At 41.4% G+C, this 27,106-nt stretch overlaps 1 protein-coding gene across 2 annotated transcripts in view; it reads right to left on the bottom strand.

The window, feature by feature from the left end:
• Positions 1 to 27,106, bottom strand: part of POM121C (POM121 transmembrane nucleoporin C) — a 57,118-nt gene that overhangs the window by 16,067 nt on the left and 13,945 nt on the right. Inside the window, exons 1-5 of one of the 2 annotated variants that reach the window (XM_059155728.1) lie at positions 11,013 to 11,621; positions 9,428 to 9,643; positions 8,958 to 9,116; positions 7,261 to 7,341; positions 5,622 to 5,793 (exon numbers count right to left, since the gene is read on the bottom strand). In XM_059155728.1, the coding sequence (XP_059011711.1) occupies positions 5,622 to 5,793; positions 7,261 to 7,341; positions 8,958 to 9,116; positions 9,428 to 9,643; positions 11,013 to 11,584 (1,200 nt within the window). In that variant the 5' untranslated portion in view covers positions 11,585 to 11,621. Of the gene's footprint in view, positions 1 to 5,621; positions 5,794 to 7,260; positions 7,342 to 8,957; positions 9,117 to 9,427; positions 9,644 to 11,012; positions 11,622 to 27,106 lie in introns of those variants that run through there. The other variant, XM_059155729.1, reaches the window with a different exon arrangement.

Raw genomic sequence — 27,106 nt, 5'->3', positions numbered from 1 at the left:
CTTTAGTTCACTGGGAATATGTTTCTCGAATATATGAAAATCGGCCCCAACTCACTCTGAAGAGACACAAATATGGGGCGCCTGGGGGGCTCAGTGGCTTAAACGTCTGACTCAATCTCAGCTCAGGTCATGGAATCCCGCCCTGCATCAGGCTCTGTGCTTGCCAGAGTCTGCTTGAGATTTTCTCTCTCCCCCTCTGCTCCCCAACCCCCCGTGTGCACATGCTCTCCAAATAAACAAATAAAATCTCTCTCACACACACACACACTGCTCCTCACCTAGCTCGTAAAAACCCAAAGCCATGACAACCTGATCTACTGGTGTGGCGGCGGTCAGTCGTATGATGCTAACGGGAATGCCAACGGTACATCCTCTGAGGAGGGAATTTAACAGTATCTAGCTAAACCGTATATGCATCTAACTGCTGGCCAGGGAAATCTGTATTCCAGGCAATCTATCCAAGAAGTGTAATGGCCATAGAGGGAAAAGATAGGAATTAAGGCATTCTCTGCAGGACAAGGTCACAGCAGAAAACGGAAAAAGCCCAGTGTTGATCAACAGAGGACAGGAGTAACTGCAGTTACTATACAGGAAAGATGAAGCGAGCCTCAAACTTGTACGTCCTGCTGCCTCACACAGACATTGATCTGTATAGTTTTAAGAAAAAAAGACAGTGGAAGGACAACTTAAAAGTAATTAAAAATAGGAAGGGAACAATGTGGAGTAGAAAGAGGCTGAAATTGTGGACTTCTCTGAGTATATTTTGTTTTCTCATATGTTCTCTTTGGAACAATTTTTATTTTACTTATATTCATTTACATTTGTTCACTTACATTATTTATTCTTATTTTTTAAAATGGAGGCTCCATGCCGGGCAGGGAGCCCAAAGTGGGGCTTGAAGTCACAACCCTCAGATCAAGACCAGCTGACATCAAGTCAGGTGCTTATCCAACCAAGCCATCCAGGTGCCCCAGCACAACTTTTTTTTTTACGGTTTTAGTTATACAATTTTTCTTTTTAACAGATTTTATTTTAAAGTAATCTCTACACCCAGTGTGGGCTTGGAACTCACACTAAGATCAAGAGTCACATTATACACTGACCAAAACAGCCATGTACCCCTTTTCTTTGGAACAATTAAAGTATTTTATTTTACATACTTAAAAACAAACTATTTAAAGAAAAAGAAAACCCCAAAACATTAAAATACACTGGACAGATAGATCTTATTGTATATCAAGTTGGTGGTATACCCAACTGAGAACAGTGAATTCATGTCAACCTAAAACACGTTATTTTGACTGTATCAAAAATAATTCCTTTTTTTATGGGGCACCTGGGTGGTTCAGTGGGTTAAAGCCTCTGCCTTAGGCTCAGGTCATGATCCCAGGGCCCTGGGATGGAGCCCCTCATCAGGCTTTCTGCTCAGCAGGGAACCTGTTTCCTCCTCTCTCTCTGCCTGCCTCTCTGCCTACTTGTGATCTCTGTCTGTCAAATAAATAAATAAAATCTTAAAAAAAAAAAATTCCTTTTTTTAAAAAAAAGATTTATTTATTTGACACAGATAGAGAGAGAGAAGGAACACAAGCAGGGCAAGAGGGAGAAACAGGCTTCCCACCAAGGAGGGAGCCCAATGTGGGACTCAATCCCAGGACCCTAGGATCATGACCTCAGCTGAAGGCAGACACCTAACAGCTGACCCACCCAGGCGCCCTCAAAAATAATTCTTAAGCCAGTTCGTAATTTTACTGTTTATAATGCACTGATACCATTATTTTCAAATTTGTTTACTGGGGCCAGTCAAATAAGTGGTTATGAAGCAACACTTTTTGTGTAAGAATACCTAAAAATGAGGGGCACCAGAATGGTTCAGTTGGTTAAGTGTAAAGCTCTTGATTTCAGCAGAGGTCATGATTTCGGGGTGGTGAGATCGAGCTCCACATCGGGCTTTGCACTCAGTGCAGTGTCTACTCAAGATTCTCTCTCTCTCTCTGCCCCTCCCCCTGCTGGCACTTTCTCTGAAAGAAATGAAATCTTAAAACAAAAATATAAAATCAAAGAAATTATGTAAAAAGTTCTGTATCCTAAATCTAAACTTGAAATATCAATACGAACTAATGACTAGAGAGTTTTCTCTTTCTAGAGATGTGGGTAATCTTAACTCCCTAGAATTCACTGTAGTCTACAAAGATCATTTCCAACTGAAAAAAAACCAAGGTCACTTGAACAAATAGCCACCTTCAATTTCAGTTGGAAATGTACAAGATAAATTTTTTTTTTTTAAAGCTAAAGAGCAACAAAGTTATTTATCAAAAACTACCTGGGTCAAAACAAAAGGATACAGGAGCCAATTTTAAAGGGCTCCCACTTGCCAAAGGTGGAAAACTTTGTGCCTCAAAGTGACAGGTCTATACAAATTCAGAGGTTCTTAAAGATAATCACAACAGCAAAAACCTCACTGGTCACTTCCGGAGTTGACTCTGGCATCAGCGCCTTCTCATTATCCAGTCACTCCCACAGGTAGGGCATATTCTTCTGTACAGAGTTTCAGTTAATAAATGCAGAGGAAATGACAGGATAGATTATTACCATTTTGTAACCCAGTAAAACCATGGACCTAGAAAGATAATAAATGGCTGCTAAAATCATCAAATAAAAAACGGAAAAACCGGGGCGCCTGGGTGGCTCAGTGGGTTAAAGCCTCTGTCTTCAGCTGAGGTCTTGATCTCAGGGTCCTGGGATAGGGCCCCACATTGGGCTCTCTGCTCAGTGGGGAGCCTGCTTCCCACCCCACACTGCCTGCTTGTGATCTCTCTCTGTCAAATGAATGAATAAAACCTTAAAAAAAAAAAAAAGAGAGAGAGAAAACAGAAGAATCTGATTTAAACTGCTGAGCCCAGGGATCATTACCAACCTCACAAGATGGAGGCAGCCGGACCTCATGTGCTCCTGGTGTGATGCAATCATAGGTATGCAATGTTCTGGCAAAATAACTGAACTTGAACCTAATCAAGCCTCAGGACTGAACTTCCCATTTATATGGAACATATGGGATCATGTACATGTTAAAATGATGCCATGACGATGGAAACTTAATCTAGAATGTGGGAAATTCTACAGAATGATCCAGTTTTTTCAAAGGAAGAAAAAAATAGTAGTAGTATAGATTGAAAGAGTCTAAGAGACATAGGAACCAAATGGAAAGAATTGATGTTTAGTCCCTCACTCAAACAAAGGAACTATAATAAGATCGTTTGGGATAACAGGCAATCTGAATACAGGGAGATATTAACGAATATTAAGGAGGGGCACCTGGGTGGCTCAGATGGTTGGGCATCTGCCTTCAGCTAGGGTTATAATCTCTGGGTCCGGGGATCGAGCCCCATGTCGGGCTCCCAGCTGAGCAGGGAGTCTTCTTCTCCCCTGCTAGTACTGTCTCTCTCTCAAATGAATTAAAAGAAAACCCCCCAAAACAAATATTAAGGAATTACTATTATTTAAGAGGAATAATGCCACCCTGGTTATTAATGTTTACAAAAAGTTTTAAAATACACTGAAGTCCTATAGATGAAATGAGAGGTTTGTAATTTGCTATAAAACACAAGGACAAACACAGTGTGGGGGCAGACTGAGGGAACAAGACAGACAAAATGCTGGTAACTAACCAGTGAAGCTAGAGGGAGATCCATGAGATTCCCTCCCTTTCCTTTTGTGTACACTTGAAATTTGACCTAATAAAACAATGATGTTAAGAACAGATGAGCACAGTTGTACTTCCAAGTTTTACTGCACTTTGTAAATTTTGTTTTTAACAAACTGAGGGTCTGTAGCAAATCTACTTCAAGCCAAGTCTACTGGTGCCATTTTCCTAACAGCATTCGCTCACTTCACGTCTCTATCTCACATTTCGGTTATGTGTTGTGGTATTTCCAACTTTTCATTACTCCCTTCATGACGGTGACGTGATCTTTGATGCTACTTTTCTAATAGTGAAGCCACAAACCACACCCTTATAAGGCAGCTGACTTAAACAAGTATGCGTGCTCTGACTGCCCCATTAACTGGCAGTGGTCCCATCTCTCTCTCCCAGCCTCCCTATGCGCCAAGCTACTACAGTATTGCAATTACACCAGTTAACAACCCTACAGTGGCCTCTTAATTGTTCAGCTGAAGGAAAGAGTCGCATGTCTCACACTTTAAATCAAAAGCTACAAATGAACAAGCTTAGTAAGGAAGGCAGATCAAAAGCTGAGACACGCTGAATGCCAGGCTTCTTGCACCCAACAGCCCGGCTGTGAATGCAAAGGAAAAGTTCTCGAAGGAAATGAAAAGTATTACCCTAACGAACACGATGAGTGGTAAGAAAGTGAGAAGGCCTTATTATTGACATGGAGAAAGTCTGAGTGGTCTGGGGAGAAGATCAAACCAGCCACATCATCGCCTTAAGCCAAAGCCTAAACCAGAGCAAGGCCTCACTCCTCAATTCCACGAAAGCGGAGAGCTGAGGAGGAGATGAGTGTGGAGCTAGCAGAGGCTGACGCAGTGAGAGGTTTTGGGAAGAAGCCGTCCCTACAACAAGGGAGATGTAGAAGCTGGAGGTCATCCAGAAGATCTAGCTAAAATCACTCACGAAGGGGACAAGGCCAAACAAAATTTCGAAAGAAAGAGCCTATTCTGGAAAACGACGCCATCTAGGACCTTCATAACTACAGAGAAGTCAGTGTCTGGCCTCAAAGCTTCAAAGGTCAGGCCGACTCTTGTTAGGGGCTAATGCCACCAGTGACTTGGAAGTTGAAGCCAGTACTCACTCACCATTCTGAAAATCCTAGGGCCCTTCAGAATTATTCTCAGTCTGCCTGCTGTGGTGGTTGTTCCCACTGGTCGGGCTCAGGCCTTCAACTTTCGTTCATGTTATTGTAAAAGCCTTTTGGATTACCTTATCTCAAGTTTTCTCCCCTCAAATCTCTTCCTCCGTGAACTTTTTTTTTCTTTGCTACTATATATAGGGTACCACTTACTAACATGCATTATAAGGACTATCTTTTCAAGCATTACCTTCAATCTTTATAATAATCCTTGGGAAATGAGAAAAGGAAAGTTGAAGTGATGTACCAGCCTGAGGCCCTATAAGCTACTAAGTGTCAAAGCCAAAATCTGAATCCAAGTCTGTCTGGCAGCAAAGCTTGCTCTGTTTGTTCCTAGGCCATACTATATCCTCTTTCTAAGAAAGAACTGCCATTTTTTCTACAAAAGAATTTTTAGAAATTTACAATATTTTAAAAGCTTTCAATTCTCAATGATGACAGGATGAATTTTTTTTATGATCCAGTGCAATCGGACTGAATCTATCTTTTCGATCAAATTAATACCATTTATTGAATTACTCATTCCTTGACCATCTATCTGCAATCCTGGCTGTTTTGTATCCGCTGTCCCCACCTGCTCCGGGTTACTTTCTGGGCTTTCTATCCCATTCCCTGAGTCTAAGTCATCGCTGCAGGGTTTGCACCTTCTGTTAGCTCAGAGCTCACCCCAGTATGTGAGAGGCGGAACGCGGTCCGTGAGCACAGGCTCATGTCAATGCTCGGACATCCTTCTCCCACGTCACAAGAACAACGTACCTGAGAGAGACCTCGAGTCGAACTGTAAGAACTGGTAATGGCATTGCGGCTGGAGCTAGGGATGCCACCTGTGTATGTGCTTGTCAAGGAGCTCACGGAAGAGGTGCGAGATCTCTTATTCGAGTGGTCATCGGAGCTCTGGGAATTAAGGCCTCTCTTCAGAGAGCCAGGTCTGACAAAAGAGAAAAAGACAGTGAATGTGTCATTGAAGGCAGCATTCTTTAAAGCCTTCATCCATGGTCGCAAGATATTTCTTAAATAAACTTAATTAAAAAGGATAAAGCTCTTAATGCTATTGCTACCACTTCAGCTCAATATCTCAGACAAAGTCAGGAAGAGAAAGCTAAATATTTAAATGTATTTAAGAAATCAAATGCATGACTCCACTTACACAATATTCTAGGAAAAAAGAACCCTCACACTAATCTACAATGACAAAAAAGCACATCAGTGGATGCCTGGAGCTAGGGGCAGGACTGCAGGAAGGTGTTACTAAGGGGCATGGGGCAACTCTGAGGTGACTGTTAGGTTTATTACTTTTGCTATGGCAATGATTTAACAGATGTATACATGACAGAACTTATCTAGACTGTACACTTTAAAAAGGCAGTTTTTTATAAAGTCAATTGTACCTCAATAAACCTACTAGAAAAATCAGAGTTAAGAGGAACCAACCAATTTTTCTAAGCTTCCAACCTAAACAATCTTTCCTGTAGAAGTCCTCCAACCTTTGTTACAATGTAGACAACTCACTTTCTCCTACAGTGAGGACCGTCAACCACAGATTCTTACACTGGATGAAAATGTATTTCCTCTAACTTCCACCTATGGATCTACTTGGAGCCCAACCGAACAAATGTTAGCCTTTTCTTCATGCAACTGGTTAAGGCTGCATGAAGCTCTTGCAATGGTTTTTGGTAACCATTATCCCTCCCCCCTCATTTCCTCATTCCCCTGGAGACTTCTCGCTCTTGGTTAATACCGTATACCCTCCAAGCCCACTCATACACGGTGACCACCCTGTAACATCTTACAGTTGCTTCACTCGGAATGAACGTCAGGTTGTTTGTTGTCCCTTACAGTGCCAGCCATCGAACCAAGCACAACAGCGCACAGACAACGAGGGCACAAGCGAGGACAGAAGGACCCCCCGCCTGCCCCATTCTGGTCTTTGTTCTGCTATCAGCACAGGCTGGGAGCACACCAGCTCTTTCGGCACACTCCTGACTCAATAAGCATGTAAGTTACCTTAAGTCTTTTCACACAGACTTCCAAGACACTTTCCCTTTCATCCAAACCCTAAATGTATTTAAACTCAAATGTACCAACTTAACATTTATCTTACATTTCATACTGCTGCACTTTAACTATCGCACAAACCTGTTTTTATACACGGTTATTAGATACATATACAAATTCTCTTACCCTTACCATATTTTTATCCATATTAATGAAAAAATATTAAAAGAAATTAGAAGATGGTTATTGTGGGACATTACTCAAAATGTTCTTCTCTGATGTCAAAGATCTGAACCTGGACTAATAAAGCAATACAAACACACGGAGGAAAATCTATAGGACAACTGCTCTTCACGATGCCCTTCCCCCATCTACCTCATTCAGATGGATTCTCACTTACTTAGGCACAAAAGAAGCAGGGACTCCATTGGCCACCAGGGGCTCAAATGCTGAATGTCCACTCCCACTGCTATCGTGGCGCCTGTGACAAATTAAAAAACCCTCAATTAAATGAACTTTTTTTTTTTCTTAGAGCATGCTCTCATACTCCTGGAACCTTAAAGTATTTCTGTGGCCTGCAGAAATGGCTAGACAAGAAAAAGGTTGCTTCAAACCCTAAAAGGTAGATTCATTCTAAGACTGTCCTAATAATAATGAGTACAAAAATGCTTCAAGACCTTTTGAACTTATTCAGGTGTATTATTTGCTAACTTCTCTCCAAAGTGTAACAATCACAAACTTAATACCCTACCAGCCACATATAAAAAACAAAAAACAGAAACATTTTTAGAAACTAACCCACACATCCCATAGTGCTCTGGACGTTAATATGGCAAGTCTGTTAGGGAAAAACTTCACATATCACACATAAGGGCCTATGCATGGCACCCAGGATCACTGCCTACTCCAAGTGTGAGAGAAATGATACAGAATCCTCAGTTACAGGGTCACTGGAGTCAAGAAATATTTTAACCTTGGAGAGTATGAGAGACTCATCTGGACCGTAAGAATGACTAAGATTCCCTCTCCGACCTCCACATCCCCCGCTCCTGGCCACCCCTGCTTAGCTTGCGGACATCGGTTCACAGTGCTCACTTAAAAACCATCTGTACGCATCCTTAGATCTTCCTGAGTCACATAAAAACACTTCTATTTATTAATGTCTCCCCAACTAACTCTGCATTGGTAGTACCAAAGAGGGCCAACTTGGTAGGATGTGAATGGTCTGGCTTAGGTAATGGTTGTATTTAATGAGTGTGGGGTCCATGGTCTCCTCAGAGTGCTTCCTGGAGCAACAAACACGAAGAAACCCCCTCTCATTAGTCTGTTTATTGTCCTGTTGTGTTTCTTCTTTTCTTTTTTTTACTTCTATACACATACAATCTAGAATTCCTTATTTTATTATCCAAGTCCCATAGGGCCTCTGTCTTACTCACTGCTCTATCCACAGTACTGAATAGGCCCAGGCACACACTAGGTGCTCAGTCTGCCAAACTGAAAGATGAGTGAAACCCTTAACTGAGTCTTGGAAAGCAGTTGTCACATCTAGTGACTTCCCCTCCGCTCTCCCCACCACCCAGGACATAGACTGCTTATGCCATTTTCATTAAAGTATCAGGAACCAAATAATGGAATTGGTTTTACTCTCATTACTGATAAATCTACCATATTCCAGTTGTGACTTTTCCTCCCCAAGCAGTTCCTTTGGCACCACTATGACATCTGAATGATGGTTACCCAAATAACTGAGTAACATAAGTTGGTGAAGGGAAGATTTTTAGCATTCTCTCTAAAAAAAAAAAATAAAATTTAGCACATTTGTATCAAAAGTATGAGGCTGACATGGCTAACAGCTGTCACCTAATCTCTAATACTCATGGGAAAGGTAAGTTATAACATTTAACCTGTACATTAGGACGTTAACAGCATCCAAGCCCTTGTTACCAAGCTCTTCTATAGAATCCAAAGAAGGGCACCTACTGAGGCTCACAAACTGTGGAGGTGTGGCCTCTGTTTCTTTTTGGGCAGGATCAGTATTTCAACAAATTACAGGAGTCTGTGTCAGAGGCCTGTTTAGTACTCTGCGGGGCCTGTTACCTTCTTTTATTTTCCTGGCTATCAGAAAATATTTGGTCTTCCTCCTCCACGGTCCTTTTCTTCCTCTCCTTGAGGGCACTTAGTACGGTCTCCTTCGCACATGGGTCTGGGGCATTACCTGATGGTGAGGACAGTGTTGAGTTGATTGTCTGCTCTGGTCTATAATGAAAAACAAGATTCTGGTATTAAACTATGTTAATAACTACGCCATATAGCACAGACTTCAGTCACTGGAAATCAGAAGCTAACTAATAAGGAAAAGTATACACTGACAGAAACTGCCCTTAGAATTACAGCTACAATCTAAGACCAAAATAAAACAAAACGATGTTCAAGGACTAGAGTCAGGGATTTCTCATTCAAGTAAGCACTTCTTCCCTTTTTTGCTTTATAGTTGTTTTGTCAGAGAACAGCTGTGGAAAAACAGGTGAAAATAAACAGGGGTTTAGTCTGCCAGTAGTAACACTCACAATGGTGAACGAGTTCGTTTATTATCCGGAGGAGCAATCCTCACTGTCACTGGGCTGCACACCATTTTGGAATTACGAGCAGACAGCACAGTCTTCTTGTGATAACCATTCCAGCACACTGTAGGAAGTACGCCCAGAAGGGAATACTGGGCCTGTTGGATTGGATAGCGTCTTCGAGGTGTTATCATAAAGCGATTTGATAAAGTCCCACAATCCCTATGGAGAACAGGAGACATATTATAGAACCAAAAAAGCTTGAAGGAATGGCAGAAATGTAAATTGCTGGAGAATCACGTGGGTTCAGTTATCTTCCAGAGAGCTTAAACCACTTAAAAAAATTTAAAAAGGTTTTATTTATTTATTTAGAGAAACTGAGCACACCCAGGGGAGGGGCAGAAAAAGAGGGGGAGATAATCTCAAGCAGACCGCCCTGAGTGCACAGAGCCTGATGCAGGACTTCCTCTCACAAACCTGAGATCACAACCTGAGCCTAAACCAAGCACTGCATGCTCAACTGACTGAGCCACCCAGGTGCCCCTTAAACTTTTTTTTTTTTTAAGATTTTATTTATTTATCTGAGAGAAAGAGTGATCACAAGTAGGCAGAGGGGCAGGCAGAGGGGGGGGGGAGCAGGCTCCCTGCTGAGCAGAGAGGCTGATGTTGGGCTCAATCCCCAGACCCTGAGATCATGACCTGAGCCAAAGGCAGATGCTTAACCCTTAATCCACTGAGCCATCCAGGCGCCCCTTTAAACTGCTTTTTGAGCCACAAAAAAACACAGCATTTTTATGGCAACGCTCCCCCATTCCATCTAAGGATGGAAAGTGGCAGCTGCTCAGCAGCTGTCGGTACAATGGACTTCAACAATTGAGAGGAAAGTTGAAAACCTTGCCCACATGAGGGGAAAAAAAAAAAAAAAGGTGCAGTGAAAGATAAGTGTGTGTTAGGACATGCAAGGAGGGACTCTTCAAGGATTCGTAGATCTTTTCAATCTTTTATGCTGAGTCACAAGTAATAAACACCGAAAGTCAAACATTTTGACACCTAAGTTCATCTTTCAACTAAATGTACTAATCGATAATCTAATATTTTCACCAAAGTTTTATATTCTCTTGTAATGGTCAGCTATTGGGACAAAATGTAAATGCCCTTTTAATTGGATCTTTATCAATCAAGTTTTATTAAAGAGGGGTCTTCTGGGAACACCTCTTTGAGCTCGGCTAACTGACCTAATTGCTCTTATTGGTTCAAAGAAAAAATACAGCAAAACACACTATTATAACTACTCTAGAAAGATCAAGGTATTTTCACCAGAGGTAGGGACATTTTAGTAGCTTATCAAGTGTTTTTCGAAAGGCTATATTAAAATTCAGTTTTAAAAACTGTAAAAAAGGGAAGAGCTCTGGCATCACATCTTATTCCAAGGCAGCGGACGGTTGACACACAGCAAGGTGTTTCAAGAGGACAAAGCGACACAGAATCCACTTTTGACTTGATGAAAGAGAAAATCGGATTTAAAAGTCAAGCTCTCCATTCAAAGCCGGTCGAGAGAACGGAGGGTGTGGGGAAGTTGAGCGGATCTTACCGGTGGGAAGGCCTCCTAGAGGATCGAAGAAGAGGAGTGGGGGGAGAGGGGTGAACGTGATGCACACGATGGGCCGAGTGCGCGGGCGGCGCGGCGCGGGCGGGAGTGCGGCGGCGGCCAGGCCTCTCCAGCAGGTCCCTGGCCTCCGGGGCGGGGGCAGGCTGCGGGGGGCCGGGCTTGCCCAGGTAACTGCCCATGAGGAGCAGTTCGGCGGGGTCGGGTCCTTCGAGCAGGGTCCGCGGCTCTAGGAGGTTTCCGTTCACCGCTGACTTGGCTGGAGGCGAGGCGTGCAGGGTCCGCTGGCGCCGCGCGTTCCGAACGAGCGAGGAGAGGGCGCGCGAACCGCGGGGCTCGCGGCTCAGTCCCCACCAGGCCGCGGTGGCCCCCACGGCCAGCCAGGCCAGCGCCGCCGCCGCCGGCACCAGGTACAGCACGAGGCCGAACAGCGACAGGCCGAGGAGCGCCGCCCCGCCCCGGCCCCCGCAGCCCCCGCCCCGGCCCCGGCCGTCCCTGACGCTTGCTATCGGCCGCCGCCGCTCGCCTCCGCCAGCCGCCGCTGCCGCCGGAGACATCGCGGCTCCGCGCCGCGGAGAAGACTTAAATATCCCAGCGTGCACCGCGCCGCGCGCCGCGTCACCGCGCGCCGGTTGCGTCACTGCGCAGGCGACTCGTACGCGCGGCCGCCCCGGGCAACGCCGCAGCTGCCTGGCAACGCGCTAGACCGGACCCCTCTCTGCTACTGCGGCCTCCAGAAGCTGCGAGGTAGTCTTCCGGGGGCTTCTGCGCGCCCACCGAGCGGCACCCACCCCGAGGTGACCCGGTAGAAGAGTCGCGTTAAAAATAAAAGCTCTCGAAAGAGACCGCTCACGTAATGCTCGATCCCTGTTGTTTTCTAGAGGGCAGAACTCCCCGGAAGGGGTGGTTACCCGGCACCTTTTTCACGACTGCTACCAGAGGTGGTGAGTTTTTCAGCTGCCCTGCTTCGGCCAAAGGGGGTTTACACGCACAGCAACAGAGAAAAGCCAGGCCAGCCCAGACCAGCCACCCTTGTTAAATGTGGATCTAATTCTAATAAACTCCGGATCAAGCAGGCTAGTAGTGTCAGAGACTGCGGATCAAGCCTGAAGCTGCAAGCTAAGTTTGATTTCCTTCCGTACAAATTGGTTAAGTGGGACAGTTACCTACCAAATTTCACATCATGGTTCAGAATCGGGTAGATTTTGAGGATTTGTGATCAATTTAACGATGTTAAATATGGTCTGGGAAAGTAGATGGGTGGTTGACAAGGGCTGGGGAGCATGTTGGGGGTGGGAAAATGGAGAATGACTGCTAAAGGGTAGGGTTTTCTTTGTGGGGGGACAAAAAATGTCTTAGAATTAGATTATGGTGGGGTTGCACAACCCTGTGAATTCCATGGTCTGTGAATTTTATCTTAATAAAACCATCTAAAAAAAAGTCTTGGAGGTCTCCCAATTCAGATTTTGATCTAGCTCAGCTTCCTAGGCCATTCATTCACTCCACTGCCAACAGACATGAAAAGACAGGGTCTCTGATCTCTAGTGGAGAAGAAAGATGTGTAAGCAGAAAGCTAGTCACTGTGGCCAGCATGATAACAGAGGAACAGAAAAGAGAGGGAATGATAAAGGAGAAGACAGGCTTGGAGGTTTCTTGAGCCAACAAGAACTGGGCTAAAATCAAGGCACTGTGCAGAAGCACAGAGATGGAAAGGAGTCTGGCTGGAGATTAGGAGGTTTGAGGGAATAGAGAGGTTAGAAAGATAGGCACGGCTCAGTACAGAGGCCTCTAGAGGAACCTAAAGAGATGAGAAAGGCAGGTAGTTCTCCCCAACCCATTGCAAGTGTAATTTTGCTTCTCTCTGTTTGATTTCATGAAAGACTTCATTTGAAAAGAAAATGGGATGGGCTGTGTTACTTAGGAATAGATCTCTGCAGTAGCAGTTGAAGAGCCGGACAAGAGCCACACTCCAGTGAGTTAAATTGTGAATGGAAAAACCAGGAAGTAGAGGCAGTGAGTGCAAAATTCCCATTCAAGGAATCTGGATAAGGAAGAAGAAAGTATCTAGCTCAGCAAATTATCATATATTACTGATATTCAGAGGAAGAGCCAGACATAAAAGCCATCAGTGTACACATGCCATGAGACTAAGATTACTTGGGAATTAATACAGATGGAGAGGTGAGACTTGAGCCTCAGGACACCCCACTGTTTAGAGGTTGAAGAAATGGACACACAAACCTGCCAATCATTTAGTAAAATATAAATATGACTGCATTAAAATTTAACACTTCTGTATGGGAAAAGAACATAGATGCTAAAAGACAAGCTAAGACTGCTAAGAAACAACTAATACAAACCAAAAAAACCTCATATAACTCATTTAAAAACCAAGGAACTAGAATTTATAAGCAACTCCTAAGAATCACTACAAAAAGACTCAACTGTAAAAAAAGGACAAGTGATATAAAAATGTAATTTACTGAATAGGAAACCCAAATGGCCAATAATAATACATATGTACATGTATATCTGTAAATACTTCAGTAATCTAGGAAATCTTTACTGAAGTAACAAGAAACCATTTTGCATTCCCTTTGCAGAAGTAGAAAAATTTAATAGTTCAACAAGATTAAATTTTGGAAGGATGTGGAACAAATGGAATGCTGTGCTGTTTGTAGATATGTAAAACTACAATTTGGAAAGCAACATGACAATATCTAATAAGACTGAAGAAATAGGTACCTTATAACCTTGCAATTCCATTTTTGGGTACAAAGACCATCATTGCAGCATCATTTGTATTATTGACAATTTGAACACACCTAAATGTCTAATGTCTACCAACCAAGAATGGAGGAACAGTGGCATAATTTATATAATGAAATACTATAAAAGCAACTGAAAATTAACCACCTTCCCAGCCATAATTAAGTGATTCCAGGCTAGTCCTCCCGCCATGAACAACTAAGAAAATGGACAAAATTTATGAAGCAACTACTTTCAGACAACAGGAAGTGCAAGACTGATCCCTGAGAGGAAACTCATAAAGCAAGCGCCGAAAATCACCGAGTTCCTCTAAGCAGAGACAATTTCCCAAGTGTAGTGCAGACAGCTAGAGTATGAGCAGAGCAGGGAGATCCCACAGGGCTGAGGAGGCAAAACTAGACTTGATAGATGAAACCACTGGAAACCACTGGGCAGAGCAGTGGAAAGGAAGGTGTCATGCCACAGGGAGGTGCAGAGGTCTGTGTGTGAATCCCCTAAAATTCTGTGGCTGAAGGCTGGCATGATGATTCATTTTATGTCTCAACTTGACTGAGCCTCAGCGTGCCCGGATACTTGGTTAAAGATTATTTTGGGGTATGTCTATGAGAGTATTTCTGGATGAGATTAACATTTGAATTGGTAAACTAATAAGTAAAGAAGATTGCCTTCCACAGTGGGTACGCCTCAACCAATCTGCTGAAGGCCTGAATAGAACAAAAGTCCTGGGTAAGAATTCTCTCTGCCTGGCTTCTAGCTGGGACATCTATCTTCTCTCTCCTTTCAGACTTGAACTTGGAACTAACTCATACTATCGGCTCTTTTGCTTCTTAGTTCTTTGGCCTTGGACTGAAACTATACCATTGGCTCTCCTGGGTCCCCAGCTAGTCGACTACAGATCTTGGGACTTCTCAGCCTCCGTATTCCATGAATCAATTCCTGATTGTGTGTGTGTGTATCCATCCTATTGGTTCTGTTTCTCCGGAGAACTCTGAATAATGCAGCCAGGCAGTATATGCACAGAGAGGCTCCCTGAGGCTTACTAGAAAGCAAAGTACTAAATGGGTTAAGATTAGAACAGAGATATTAGAGTTAGAACATTCCTGGGGTAAGAGTTATGGCCCTACCAAAATGGAGAGATCTCAAAAAGTGCATCTTTTTTTTTTTTAAAGATTGTATTTATTTATTTGATAGACAAGAGATCACAAGTAGGCAGAGAGGGAGGGGGGAAGCAGGCTCCCTGCTGAGCAGAGAGCCTGATGCGGGGCTTGATCCCAGGACCCTGCGATCATGACCTGAGCTGAAGGCAGAGGCTTTAACCCACTCAGCCACCCAGGTGCCCCAAAAAGTGCATCTTTAACATCCTTGGGCTCCACTTGGAACAGCAAAAAGGTTAAAACGTGAGGTAAGGACCACAGTCTAGAGTAAGGCCTATTCTAGGTCTGCCTTAATAAATTCTAATATCAAACCATGACAAGATCCACAGGAAACAAGTTTGGAGGCTGAGTATCACCAAGTTAGTGGGGCTTGGGAAACACTCTAGGCTCTTCGCTGATGTGTAAAGACAAGACAAAAAACCAAGTATAAACAAGTGTAAGGTCCTTAGCCAGTAATTATACTGCCTGCTAGAACAAGAACCCATATGCCTCAAGGAGAAACAAGAGACTCCAGACTATTGTTCACAATGTACAATATTCAATAAAAAGCCCTTTAGGGGACGCCTGGGTGGCTCAGTTGGTTCAACGACTGCCTTTGGCTCAGGTCATGATCCCGGAGTTCCGGGATCGAGTCTCGCATCGGGCTCCCAGCTCCATGGGGAGTCTGCTTCTTCCTCTGACCTTCTCCTCGCTCATGCTCTCTCTCTCACTGTCTCTCTCTCAAATGAATAAATAAAATCTTAAAAAAAAAAAAAAGCCCTTTAGGCCTACAAGAAAACAAACAATGGGATCCATAGTTGAAGTAAAGGAAAGCATAGTCTTAAGAAGTAAAGAGATAAGGAATCTGCCCAGAGATAAGGAATCTGCCCAGAAATGGCAATTATAAGGAAGAAACTAACAAATACTAAAACTAAAAAAATTGAAAATTTTTACTAGGTAAGCTTACTAGCAGATTGGAGAGAGAAAAACAGAGCCAGTGCCCTGAAAGACAGATCAGCAGAAATGATCTCATAATGAACAGACCCTCCAGGATTTGCAGCAATATCAAACAGTCTTCCATGCATGCAACTGGACACTCACAAGGAGAAGTGAGATGGGGCAGAAAGATGTATTTTTAAAATGTCTGAATTGCATGAATGTGATGAAAAATTACAGTTTAAAGATGCATGAAGCTGAACAAACTGCAAAGCACCTAAAACAATAACTGCAGCTTCTAATCAGAAACAAGGTAGGCTAGAGGATGATGAAAACATTTTAAAGTGCTGGGGTGGGGAGGGGGAACCTTGTCATCCCAGAATTCTGTGTTTAGCAGAAAATCCTTCAAAAATGAGAGTAAAATAAAGACATCTCCTGATAAATAAAATCTAAGAGAACTCATCACTGACAGAACTGTACTACAAGGAATGTTAAAGTCATGCCCTTTTTTTTTTTTTTTTTAAGATTTTATTTATTTGACAGAGAGAAATCACAAGTAGGCAGAGAAGTTGGTAGAGAGAGAGGGGAAGCAGACTTCCCGCCGAGCAGAGAGCCTGATGTGGGGCTCGATCCCAGGACCCTGAGATCATGACCTGAGCCAAAGGCAGAAGCTTTAACTCACTGAGTCACCCAGGCGCCCCAGGGCTGCCCTTTAGACCAAAGGGAGCTAAGACCAGATAGAGATGTGGAACTACATGAAGGAATGAAGACCATCATGGTAAACAAGTGGGTAAAAGACTTTTTTCATGATATAAAAATTGATTGTTTGAAGTAAAAATAAAGACACATTGTATAAGTAGATGTAAAAAATATAGAAGGAAAAGACGTAATTATAACCACCAGAAGCTGGGTTGTGGGGAGGGTAAGTAATTATACTACTGTAAGGTTATTATATTTGTGATAAGGAAGGCAGGAAGTGGGACATGTGAAGTACAGGTCTGCCATGAGAAAGGGTATGGTGAGACAGAAATAGAAAACTTATGTGTAAAGGTGTTTGATAGTGACTATACCCTGGATTGTAAGAGAAGTCTTAATAAATGTAAAAGAATTGATATAAATCAAAGTGTATTCTCTGAGCATAATGGAATTAAACCAGAAAATCAGTAACAGAAATAAAAGGAGAATCTCCAAACACTTGATAATTAAACAACACAATTTAATTAATCCAAAAGTCAGATAGCAAATCTCAAGTGACCTTAGAAAAAGTTTTGAAATGAATTACAATGAATATATAATGTGTCAAAGAGAGGCTTTTACTCCAGAAGATAATGGAACAACAGATTTACCCTCTGACCTAGAACAACAAAAACCAAACAATATATCAAACAGTGGTTTCCAAGACTACAGGTTAGACAACAAAGGACAATGTTCACTGAATTGACAAACAGCCTGAGCCCTATGATCATCACAGCTTTCTGTCGAGTTTCTAGGCAGTGTTACAGAAAGGAAAGGAACAGAGGAAGAGCCCAGTGGAATTCCTAGCTTGAAATATAGGGCTAAGAGTTTGGGGAGATCAAAACAGCTAAAGTTTAAAATACAGAATACCAGAGAGAAAACTGTGAAGAATTCTCAGAGACCAACAGAGGTTTCTCTTGACTAGTTAGCACAGTACTCATGGGTGTATGTTTACAGGGAAACTGTAAATGCCAAGAAAAAACCATCCAAAAGTATTGAAAGAAACAGGATCTGGCACTAATAAACGGTCAAGAATCATGTTTATTCTCACCAATCAGACTGTAAAAACTAATACTCAGGAAGGTGCTGCCTCAGTTGTGGGAAATAATCAGTGTCATACTGAGTAGTGCTCTGGACCTACCTTACAGATCATAAAAGCAAAACCTGAAAGGATCAAACTGTTTCCAACAATCTTACCTACATCCCAAACAAAGTTCAAGAGAACGTACAAGACTAAAAACATGACCAGCACTCAGTAAGGTAAAATTCAGTGTCTGGCATCCAAACAAAGGTCACCAGGCCATAGACAAGCAGAGAAATAGCTCATTGGGAGGAGAGTAATCAATCAAAACCGACACAGAACACATGTTAAAATTAACAGAGGACAATAAAAATCATTTTATTCTCTATGTTCAAAAAGATAGAGATTGGAAAAAAATAAGACGATACAGTGGCCTCAAACTTCCCAAACATGATAAAAAATACACATTGTTATATCTGAAGCTCAATCTTAAGTACAAGAAACAGAACTATAACTAGGGCTTGGTAATACAACTCAGTGTGGAAGAAGAGACAGAAACCGTATTAACATCTTAACGAAGAGTGGCCATGTCATGAGGAGATTGACACTGGCAATACAAACGGTCTAATTGCTGGGACGGGAAGCTGCCCCCACCACCACTACATAACTGCACATTCTAGAATGGAGCTGAATGGAACAGCATGGTTGACAAGCTACTGCAGAGGATAGGGAGAAGAAATCGGTCCCTAGTTAGAGGAGAAAATAGGGCTGGAGAGGTTACGAATAGGAGGGAGAAGACAAAGAAGGTACAAAGAGAACAGTTTAGGACTGGGTATGTGAGGTACCCCCAAATAACCAAACTGTTCAAAACGAGTGATACAGATAAGACCCTAAAGACAGCTAGAGAAAAAAGGTTACTTATAGAGGGAAAAAAGATAAGGATAATACAAAATATCTTCTTGGAAACAATGCAAAGGAGAAGACAGCAGAGTAACACCTTTAGAGTACTGAGAGAAAAAACTGCAAATCTAGAATGATATACCTAGTGAAACTGTTTTAAAAAGGGGAGATAAGGAAGTCTTCAGACATATAAAAGCTAAAAGAATTCATCACTACCAAACTAAAAGTAAAAGAAATGTTAAAAGATGCCCTTCAGGCAGAAGGAATATGATCTCAGATAGAAACCTGGATCTACATAACGGAAGGAATATAGAGCACTGGAAATGGTAGCTGTATAGGTAGGTATTTATGACCTTTCCTCCTCATTATTTAAATCTCTTTAAGACGTAACTGAGTGACCTAAGCAAAACATAAGAGTAGGCAGCTTCAAGTTCCCATCCTCTCAATAGATACAAAACAAAACAAAAAACAAACAAAAAAAGTAGTAATTATCAGAGCCAACTTCATCAGAACTCTGGAAAACCATCAGAGGTTTACATCAACCAAGCAAATGCTGAATCAAGAAAATAGCAATTTTATTTTATTTTACTTTTTTTAAAGTTTTATTTATTTATTAGAGAGAGGGAAAGAGACCAAAAGTAGGCAGAGCAGCAGGAAGAGGGAGAGGGAGAAGCAGGCTCTCTGCTGAGCAGGGAGCCTGATGTGGGGCTCGATCCCAGGATCCTGGGATCATGACCTGAGCCGAAGGTAGCCACTTAACCAACTGAGCCACCCAGGTGCCCTGAAAACAGCAATTTTAAAGTGGTGGAAAGCTTTGTGGGTTTTTGTTTGTTTGTTTTTTACTTGTTCTCTCACATACTCCCCATCTTGGCAGCAATCTTGAAGACAGAAACCTACATTCCCAGCGTGGGAACCTGGTCGCTGGTTCTACACAGAACACACTAGATCTTTTTTGCAAATTACTATGTGTATCTGCTCTATATGGGGGCCACCTGAGGGAATGATGCGGGAACTCATCTCTATTTTGCAAACGTGGAACTCACTCAGGCTAGAAAAGCAATGGGCATTGCTTGAAAACACTGCAAGTAAAATAAACCACCACAGATGCATTGGGGAAAAGTTTACAGTCAGACACACAATGAACCACTGTTATAGACTGAAATTTTTTCCTCTAAAATATCTATGCTGAAACCCAATGCTCAATGTAACTGTATTTGGAGATGGGTTTTTTTTTTTTAATTTTAAAGAGTTTATTTACTTGCCTGACAAGAGAGAGAGTGAGCACAAACAGGAGGAATGGGAGAGGGAGAAGCCTCCCTGCTGAGCAGGGAGCCTGATGCGGGGCTCAATCCCAGGACTCTGGGATCATGACCTGAGCTGAAGGCAGAGGCTTAACTAACTGAGCCACCCAGGCACCCCAGAGATAGGTTCTTTAAAAAGGTAGTTAAACTTCAATGAGGTCATGTGTGGAGCCCTAATCGAATATGACTAATATCCTTATAAGAAGTAGAGATTGCTCAGTTGGTTAAGGGTCCTTCTCTTGGTTTTGGCTCAGGGCATGATCTCAGGGTCTGGGGACTGAGTCCTGTGTCAGGCTACCAACTCAATGGGGAGTCTGCTTGAGGATTCTCTTGTTCTGCCCTTCCCTCTCCCCCTCTCTAAAGTAAATAAATAAATCTTAAAAAAAAAAAAAAAAAGAGAGAGAGAGAGAGAAGAAGAAGAAGAAGCAGAGACCCCAGGGAGGTTTGTGTACAAAGAAAGGCCATGTGAGAACACAGCAAGAAGATGGACATCTGCAACCAAAAAGAAAGGACTCAGGAGAAGCCGGCCCTTACCAACACATTGATCTTGAACTTTCAGCATCTAAGAACTGTGAAAAATTAATTTCTATGTTTAAGCTGTCTATGTTTAAGTCTGTGGTATTTTGTTATGGCAACCCTCTAACAGACTAATACAGACTGCCTAAAGAATGGAAAGCTGGTGAGTTTCTTTGGCAAATCAGGGCATTTGTAATTACCCATGTATAAGAGAGAATTTAGAGGTGTGTCCTCAGAATATATCTGACAGGACCCTAAGTTTTCACCTTGGTCTGATCCCTAGGATCAGTAGAGGCCTGGATAAGTGGTTTGTTTGTTTCTTTGTTTTCAAACGCTACAACATGGAGGCAATCTAAAAGGATAGGAGAAGTGTGTTTTTTTAATTCTATATTTAGCTCCTGGTATTCAAGGACTTCTCTACCAAACCATTAGCTGAACACAAGCCAACATGACGGAGACTTCAGTGACCACACATGACAATCATTTAGTCTACAAAAATAGTTTGGAAAAGTCACAAAACAAGTAGACTATTACAACCTTCAATAACTTAATTAAAAAAAAACAAACATCAACAACAAACAGCAGGGCAGAGGATATCAGATTTCCAGAGTTACAACAATAGACAAATGTCCAGGGATATGTCAATGACAATCACAAACCATGCAAAGAAACAGGGCAGTATGGTTGACTCAAAGTAACAAAAATAAATGGGCAGAGATCATCCCTAAGGATGCCCAGACCTTAGACTTATCAAAAATTTTTAAAAGAACAGTGTTAAATATGCTCAAAAACTAAAGGGAAATGAGGTAGGAGCAAAATGAGGATACTGATAAAGAGATAAATTACAAAAAGGAACCAAAGAGAAATTCTGGAGCTAAAAAGTACACTAACTGAAATAAAACATTCATTAGACGGTTTCAAGAGCATATTTGAGCAGGCAGAAGAATCACCAAACTTGACTGAAATTATCCAGTCTGAAGAGCAGAAAGAAAAAAGATTGAGAGAGAAAAATGAACAGAGGCGGGGCACCTGGGTGGCCCAGTGGGTTAAGCCTCTGCCTTCGGCTCAGGTCATGATCCCAGGGTGCTGGGATCGAGCCCCACATCGGGCTCTCTGCTCAGCAGGGAGCCTGCTTCCTCCTCTCTCTCTGCTTGCCTCTCTGCCTACTTGTGATCTCTCTCTCTGTCCAATAAATAAATAAAATCTTTAAAAAAAAAATGAACAGAGGCCAAGAGAACCATAGTACAACAACAAGAAGACCAAAATGTGCATTATGGGTGTCTCAGAGGAGAGAGAGAGAAAGAAAGAATATTTGAAAAACTAATGGTCAGAACTTTCCAAATTTGGTGAAAGGTATGAATTGGCACATACAAGAAGTCAAAAATCTCTAAATAAAATAAGCTCAAAGACATGCACACCAATGCACACATTTATAATCAAACTGTATAAAGAAAGAGTCTTGAAAGCAGCAAGTCAGAGGAAACTTGTTAAGTAAAAGGATCCTCAATAAGACTAGCAACTGATTTGTCATCTCAAACCATGGAAGCCAGAAGTCAGTGAGATACTGTAGGTAAAGTGCTGAAAGAGGGATGCCTGGGTGGCTCAGTCAGTTGGGCAGCTGTCTTCAGCTCAGGTTATGATCCCAGGGTCATGGGATTGAGTCCCACATCGGACTCCTTGCTCAGCAGGGAGCCTACTTCTCTCTCTGCCTCTGCCTGCCACTCTGTGTGCTTGTGCTCCCTCTCTCTCTCTGACAGATAAGTAAAATCTTAAAAAAAAAATAAAGTGATGAAAGATATCTGCACTCCCATGTTTACTACAGCATTATTTACAACAGCCAAGATGTGGAAACAACCTAAGTGCCCACCCGCGGATGGACGGATTAAAAAAGATGTGGTATGTGCATGCATGGAATACTACTCAGTCGTCAGAAATGGAAATCCTGCCATTTAAGACAACATGGATGGGCCGTGAGGGCATTACACTAAGGGAGATAAGTCAGAGAAAGACAAATATTGCATGATATTATATGTGGAATCCAAAAAAAATCCAACCTCGATCCCATTTTCAGTTGCACCCAAAACCATAAGATCCCTAGGAATAAACCTAACCAAAGAGGCAAAGAATCTGTACTCAGAAAACTATAGAGTACTCATGAAAGAAACTGAGAAAGACACAAATAAATGGAAAAACATCCCATGCTCATGGACTGGAAGAATAAATACTGTGAAAATGTTTATACGACCAACAGCAATCTACACTTTCAATGCAATCCCTATCAAAATACCACCAAATTTTTTTGAAGAAATGGAACAAATAATCCTAAAATTTATACGGAACCAGAAAAGACCACAAATAGTCAGAGAAATGTTGAAAAAGCAAACCAAAGTTGACAGACTTCAAGCTCTATTACAAAGCTATAGTCATCAAGATGGTATGGTACTGGCACAAAAACAGACACCAGATAAATGGAACAGAATAGAGAGCCCAGAAATGGACACTCAGCTCTATGGTCAACTAATCTTCGACAAAGCAGGAAAAGAATGTCCAACAGAAAAAAGTCTCTTCAAATAGTGTTGGGAAAAGTGGACAGCCACATGCAGAAAAATGAAACTGGACCATTTCCTTATACCACACACAAAAACAGATTCAAAATGGATGAAAGACCTCAATGTGAGACAGGAATTCATCAAAATCCTTGAGGAGAACACAGGCAACAGCCTTTTCGACCTCAGCCGCAGCAACTTCTTCCTAGAAACATCACCAAAGACAAGGGAAGCAAGGGCACAAATGAACTATTGGGACTTCATCAAGATCAAAAGCTTTTGCACAGCAAAGGAAACAATCAACAAAACCAAAGACAACTGACAGAATGGAAGATATTTGCAAATGACAGATAAAGGGCTAGTATCCGAAATAAAGAACTTAACCAATCTCAGCACCCAAAGAACAAATAATCCAATCAAGAAATGGGCAGAAGACATGAACAGACATTTCTGCAAAGAAGACACCCAGATGGCCAATAGACACATGAAAAAGTGCTCAACATCACCCAGCATCAGGGATATACAAATCAAAACCACAATGAGATGCCAGCTTACACCAGTCAGAATGGCTAAAATTAACAAGTCAGGAAACAAAAGATATTGGCAAGGATGCGGAAAAAGGGGAACCCTCCCACACAGTTAGTGGGGATGCAAGCTGGTGCAGCCACTCTGGAAAACAGTATGGAGGTTCCTCTAAAAGTTGAAAATAAGAGCTATCCTATGACCCAGCAATTGCACTACTGGGTACTTACCCTGAAGATAAAAATGTAGTGATCCGAAGGGGTACATGCACCCAAATGTCCACAGCAGCAATGTCCACAATGGTCAAACTATGAAAAGAACCTAGATGTTGTGGCGCCTGTGTGGCTCAGTATGGGTTAAGCCTCTGCCTTTGGCTCAGGTCATCATCTCAGGTTTCTGGGATTGAGCCCCATGTCAAGCTTCCTACTCAGCAGGGAGTCTGCCTCTTCCTCGCCACCCCACCCCCCTCTGTAGTGCACTCCTGCTCTCTCTCAAAGAAATACAATCTTTTTTTTTTATTATGTAAGTCACCATACAGTACATCATTCATTTTTGATAGTGTTCCATGATTTATTGTTTGCAAATAACACCCAGTGCTCCATGCAATATGTGCCCTCCTTAGTACTTATAACCAGGTTAACCCATCCTCTTCACACACCTCCCTCAAATAAATAAAATCTTTAAAAAAATGTTTAAAAACTATGAGACAGAGACATTTTCTATTGATTTAAAGGCCAATTTTATCAGAATATATGACAATTATAAACATATATGCAACAAAAAGAACAGTGCCCCAAATTATATGAAGCAAGAGCTGAAGGGCGAAACGGACAGTTCTGCCCTAACAGTTAGACTTCAATCTACTACTTTAAATGGACAGACTATCTGTACAGAAGCTCAGCAGGGAACTAGAGCACCTGAACAAGACTGTAAACCACCTACACCTAAAAGACTGAGATCATACCATGCATCCTCTCCGACCACAAAAGAATATATAGAAAGAAATCAGTAAAAGAAGGAAAACTGAGGGCACCTGGGTGGCTCAGTCAAGTGTCTGCCTTTGGCTCAGGTCATGATCACAGGGCCCCTGCTCCATGGGAATCCTGCTTCTCCCTCTCCCTCCCTGATTATGTTCCCTCTCTCACTGTCAAATAAATAAATAAAATCTTTAAAAAAAAAAAAAAAGGAAGAAAAACTGAAAAAAAATCACAAGTATGTGGAAATTAAACAACACTCTTAAACAGTTGTTCAAATAAGAAATCACAAGGAAAATTAAAAAATAGATAATCAAATGAAAAGATAACATAATTAAATGTATGGGATGCTGTGAGGGCAGTGCTCAGAAAGAAATGTATAGTTGTAAATGCCTGCATTTAAAATGTGGGAAGATCTCAAATCAATAACTTTATACCAGGGGAAAGTAGGAAAAAAGAGCAAACTGTATACAAAGCTAGCAGAAGAAAGGAAATAATAATGATTGGAATGAAGATTAATGATATACAGAGTAGAAAACAATAGAAAATCAATAAAACCAAAAAGTTGGTCCTTTGGAAATATCAACAAAATGGGCAAACCTATAGATAGACTGACAAAAAAAAAAAAAAAAAAAAGAAGACATGAATAACTAAAACCAGAAATGGAAGTGGGGACACTACAACCAACCTTAGAGAGATAAAAAAGGCTTATAAGAGAATACCGTGAATACACCAACAAATGAGATAATCTAAATGAAATGGACAAATTCCTAGCAATATGCAAATTAAACCCACTGAAGATGGACTCAAAATCTTTGATTTTTTAATTTAAATTCTAGTTAGTTAACATTACAGTGCAATATTGGTTTCAGGTGTAAAATTCAGTGTTTCATCACTTACATACAGCCCCCAGTGCTCAACACAACAAGATAGAATGGTCAATCCTTAACACTCGTCACCCATCTAGCCCATCCCCCGACTACCTCCCTCGATCAACCTCAGTTTGTTCTCTATTGTTAAGAGTTTCTTATGGTTTGTTTCTCCCTCTTCCCTCCCCCTTCCATACGTTCATCTATCTTGTTTTTTAAATTCCACATATGAATGAAATCATATGGATCTGTCTTTCTCTGACTTATTTCACTAGAATAGAAATCTCAATAGACCTATAAAACAAGTAAAAGGATGGCACACCTGGCTGGCTCAGTTGGTTAAGCATCTGAACTTTGGTTTCAGCTCAGGTGATGATCTCTGGGTTGTGAGACTGAGCCCTGCATAAGGCTGCACTCTCAAGGTGGAGTCTGCTTCAATTTTTTTCTCTCTTTCTCGCTCTGTCCCTCCTACCCTTTGCATGCTCTCTCTAAATAAGTAAATAAACTATTTTTTAAAAAAGTAAAAAGGCTGAATCAATAATCAAAAACCTCTCAACAAATAAATATGAGAACCAGATGGCTTCACTGGCACCTACTATTCTCCAATTTTTCCAAAAAATAGAAAAGGAAGGAAGGAACACTTTGTAAGTCAATCTATGAGAGCAGATAACAAAACCAGATAAAGACATCATAAAACTATAGACCAATATCCTTTATGAAGATAGATGCAAAAATCCTGAACAAAATACCAGCAAACCAAATCTGGCATATAAAAAAGACCTTATATACCATGACCAAATGGTATTTATCCTAAGGATGTAAGGCTGGTTCAATATATGAAAATCACTGTAATACATCACATTAATCGAACAAAGGAAAAACACATACGCATCTCAATTAGTGCAGAAAAGACGTCTGACAAATCCAAAATCCTGTAGTGGTAAGAACTCTCAGAAAAGCAAAAATAGAAAATTCCTCACTGTGATAAAAGGTATTTATGAAATCTCCATGTTTAATAGCATATTCAGTGGTGAAAGACTGAAAATGTAAGATCAAGAACAAGAAAAGGATGCACGTCTTTAGCCACTGCTACTCAACACTGATCTAGAAGTTCTAGACAGAGATACCAGACAAGAAAAAGAAATAAAATACATTCAAATTCCAAAGGAAGAAGTAACATCATCTCTATTTGTAGATGACATTATCCTACACAGAAAATCCCAAGGAATTCATAAGGAAGCCACTAGAGCTAGAACCCTCAACAAAGCTGCAGGGTTTAAGAGCAACTCACAAAATCAATTGTGTTAAATTGTGTTTGTATATTATCAGCAGTAAATAATCCAAAAAGAAAGTAAGCAATTCCATTTACAGTAGACTCTAAGATACTATAATACCTAGGAATAAATTTAACCAAAGATGTGTACACTAAAAACTACAAAATACTGCTGAAAGAAATTAAAGAAGACCTAAACAAATAGAAAGACACCCCCTGTTAATTAGAAGACTTACTACTGTTAAGACAACAATACTACGCAAAGCAATCTGTAAATTCAAAGCAATACCTACCAGAATTTCAACAGCCTTTTCTTTTTTTTTTCAGAAATAGAAAAGTCAATCCTCAAATTCATACAGAATTGGAAGCATTCCGAATATGCAAAAACAATACTGAAGAAGAATTAGTTAACCTAAATATTAAAGTTAAGACCATAAAATTTCTAAAAGAAAACACAGGGGTAGATCTTGATGACCTTGGATTTCATATCAAAAGCATTAACAACAAAAGAAAAACTAAGGGCACCTGGATGGCTCGGCTGGTTAAGCATCCGACTTTTGGTTTTTGCTCAGGTCATGATCTCA

This window comes from Mustela lutreola, chromosome 17 (genome assembly GCF_030435805.1).
Source record: "Mustela lutreola isolate mMusLut2 chromosome 17, mMusLut2.pri, whole genome shotgun sequence".
Classification (NCBI taxonomy): domain Eukaryota; kingdom Metazoa; phylum Chordata; class Mammalia; order Carnivora; family Mustelidae; genus Mustela; species Mustela lutreola.
Note: the sequence above shows the minus strand (reverse complement) of the source record. Positions and strands in the feature narration are given on the sequence as shown.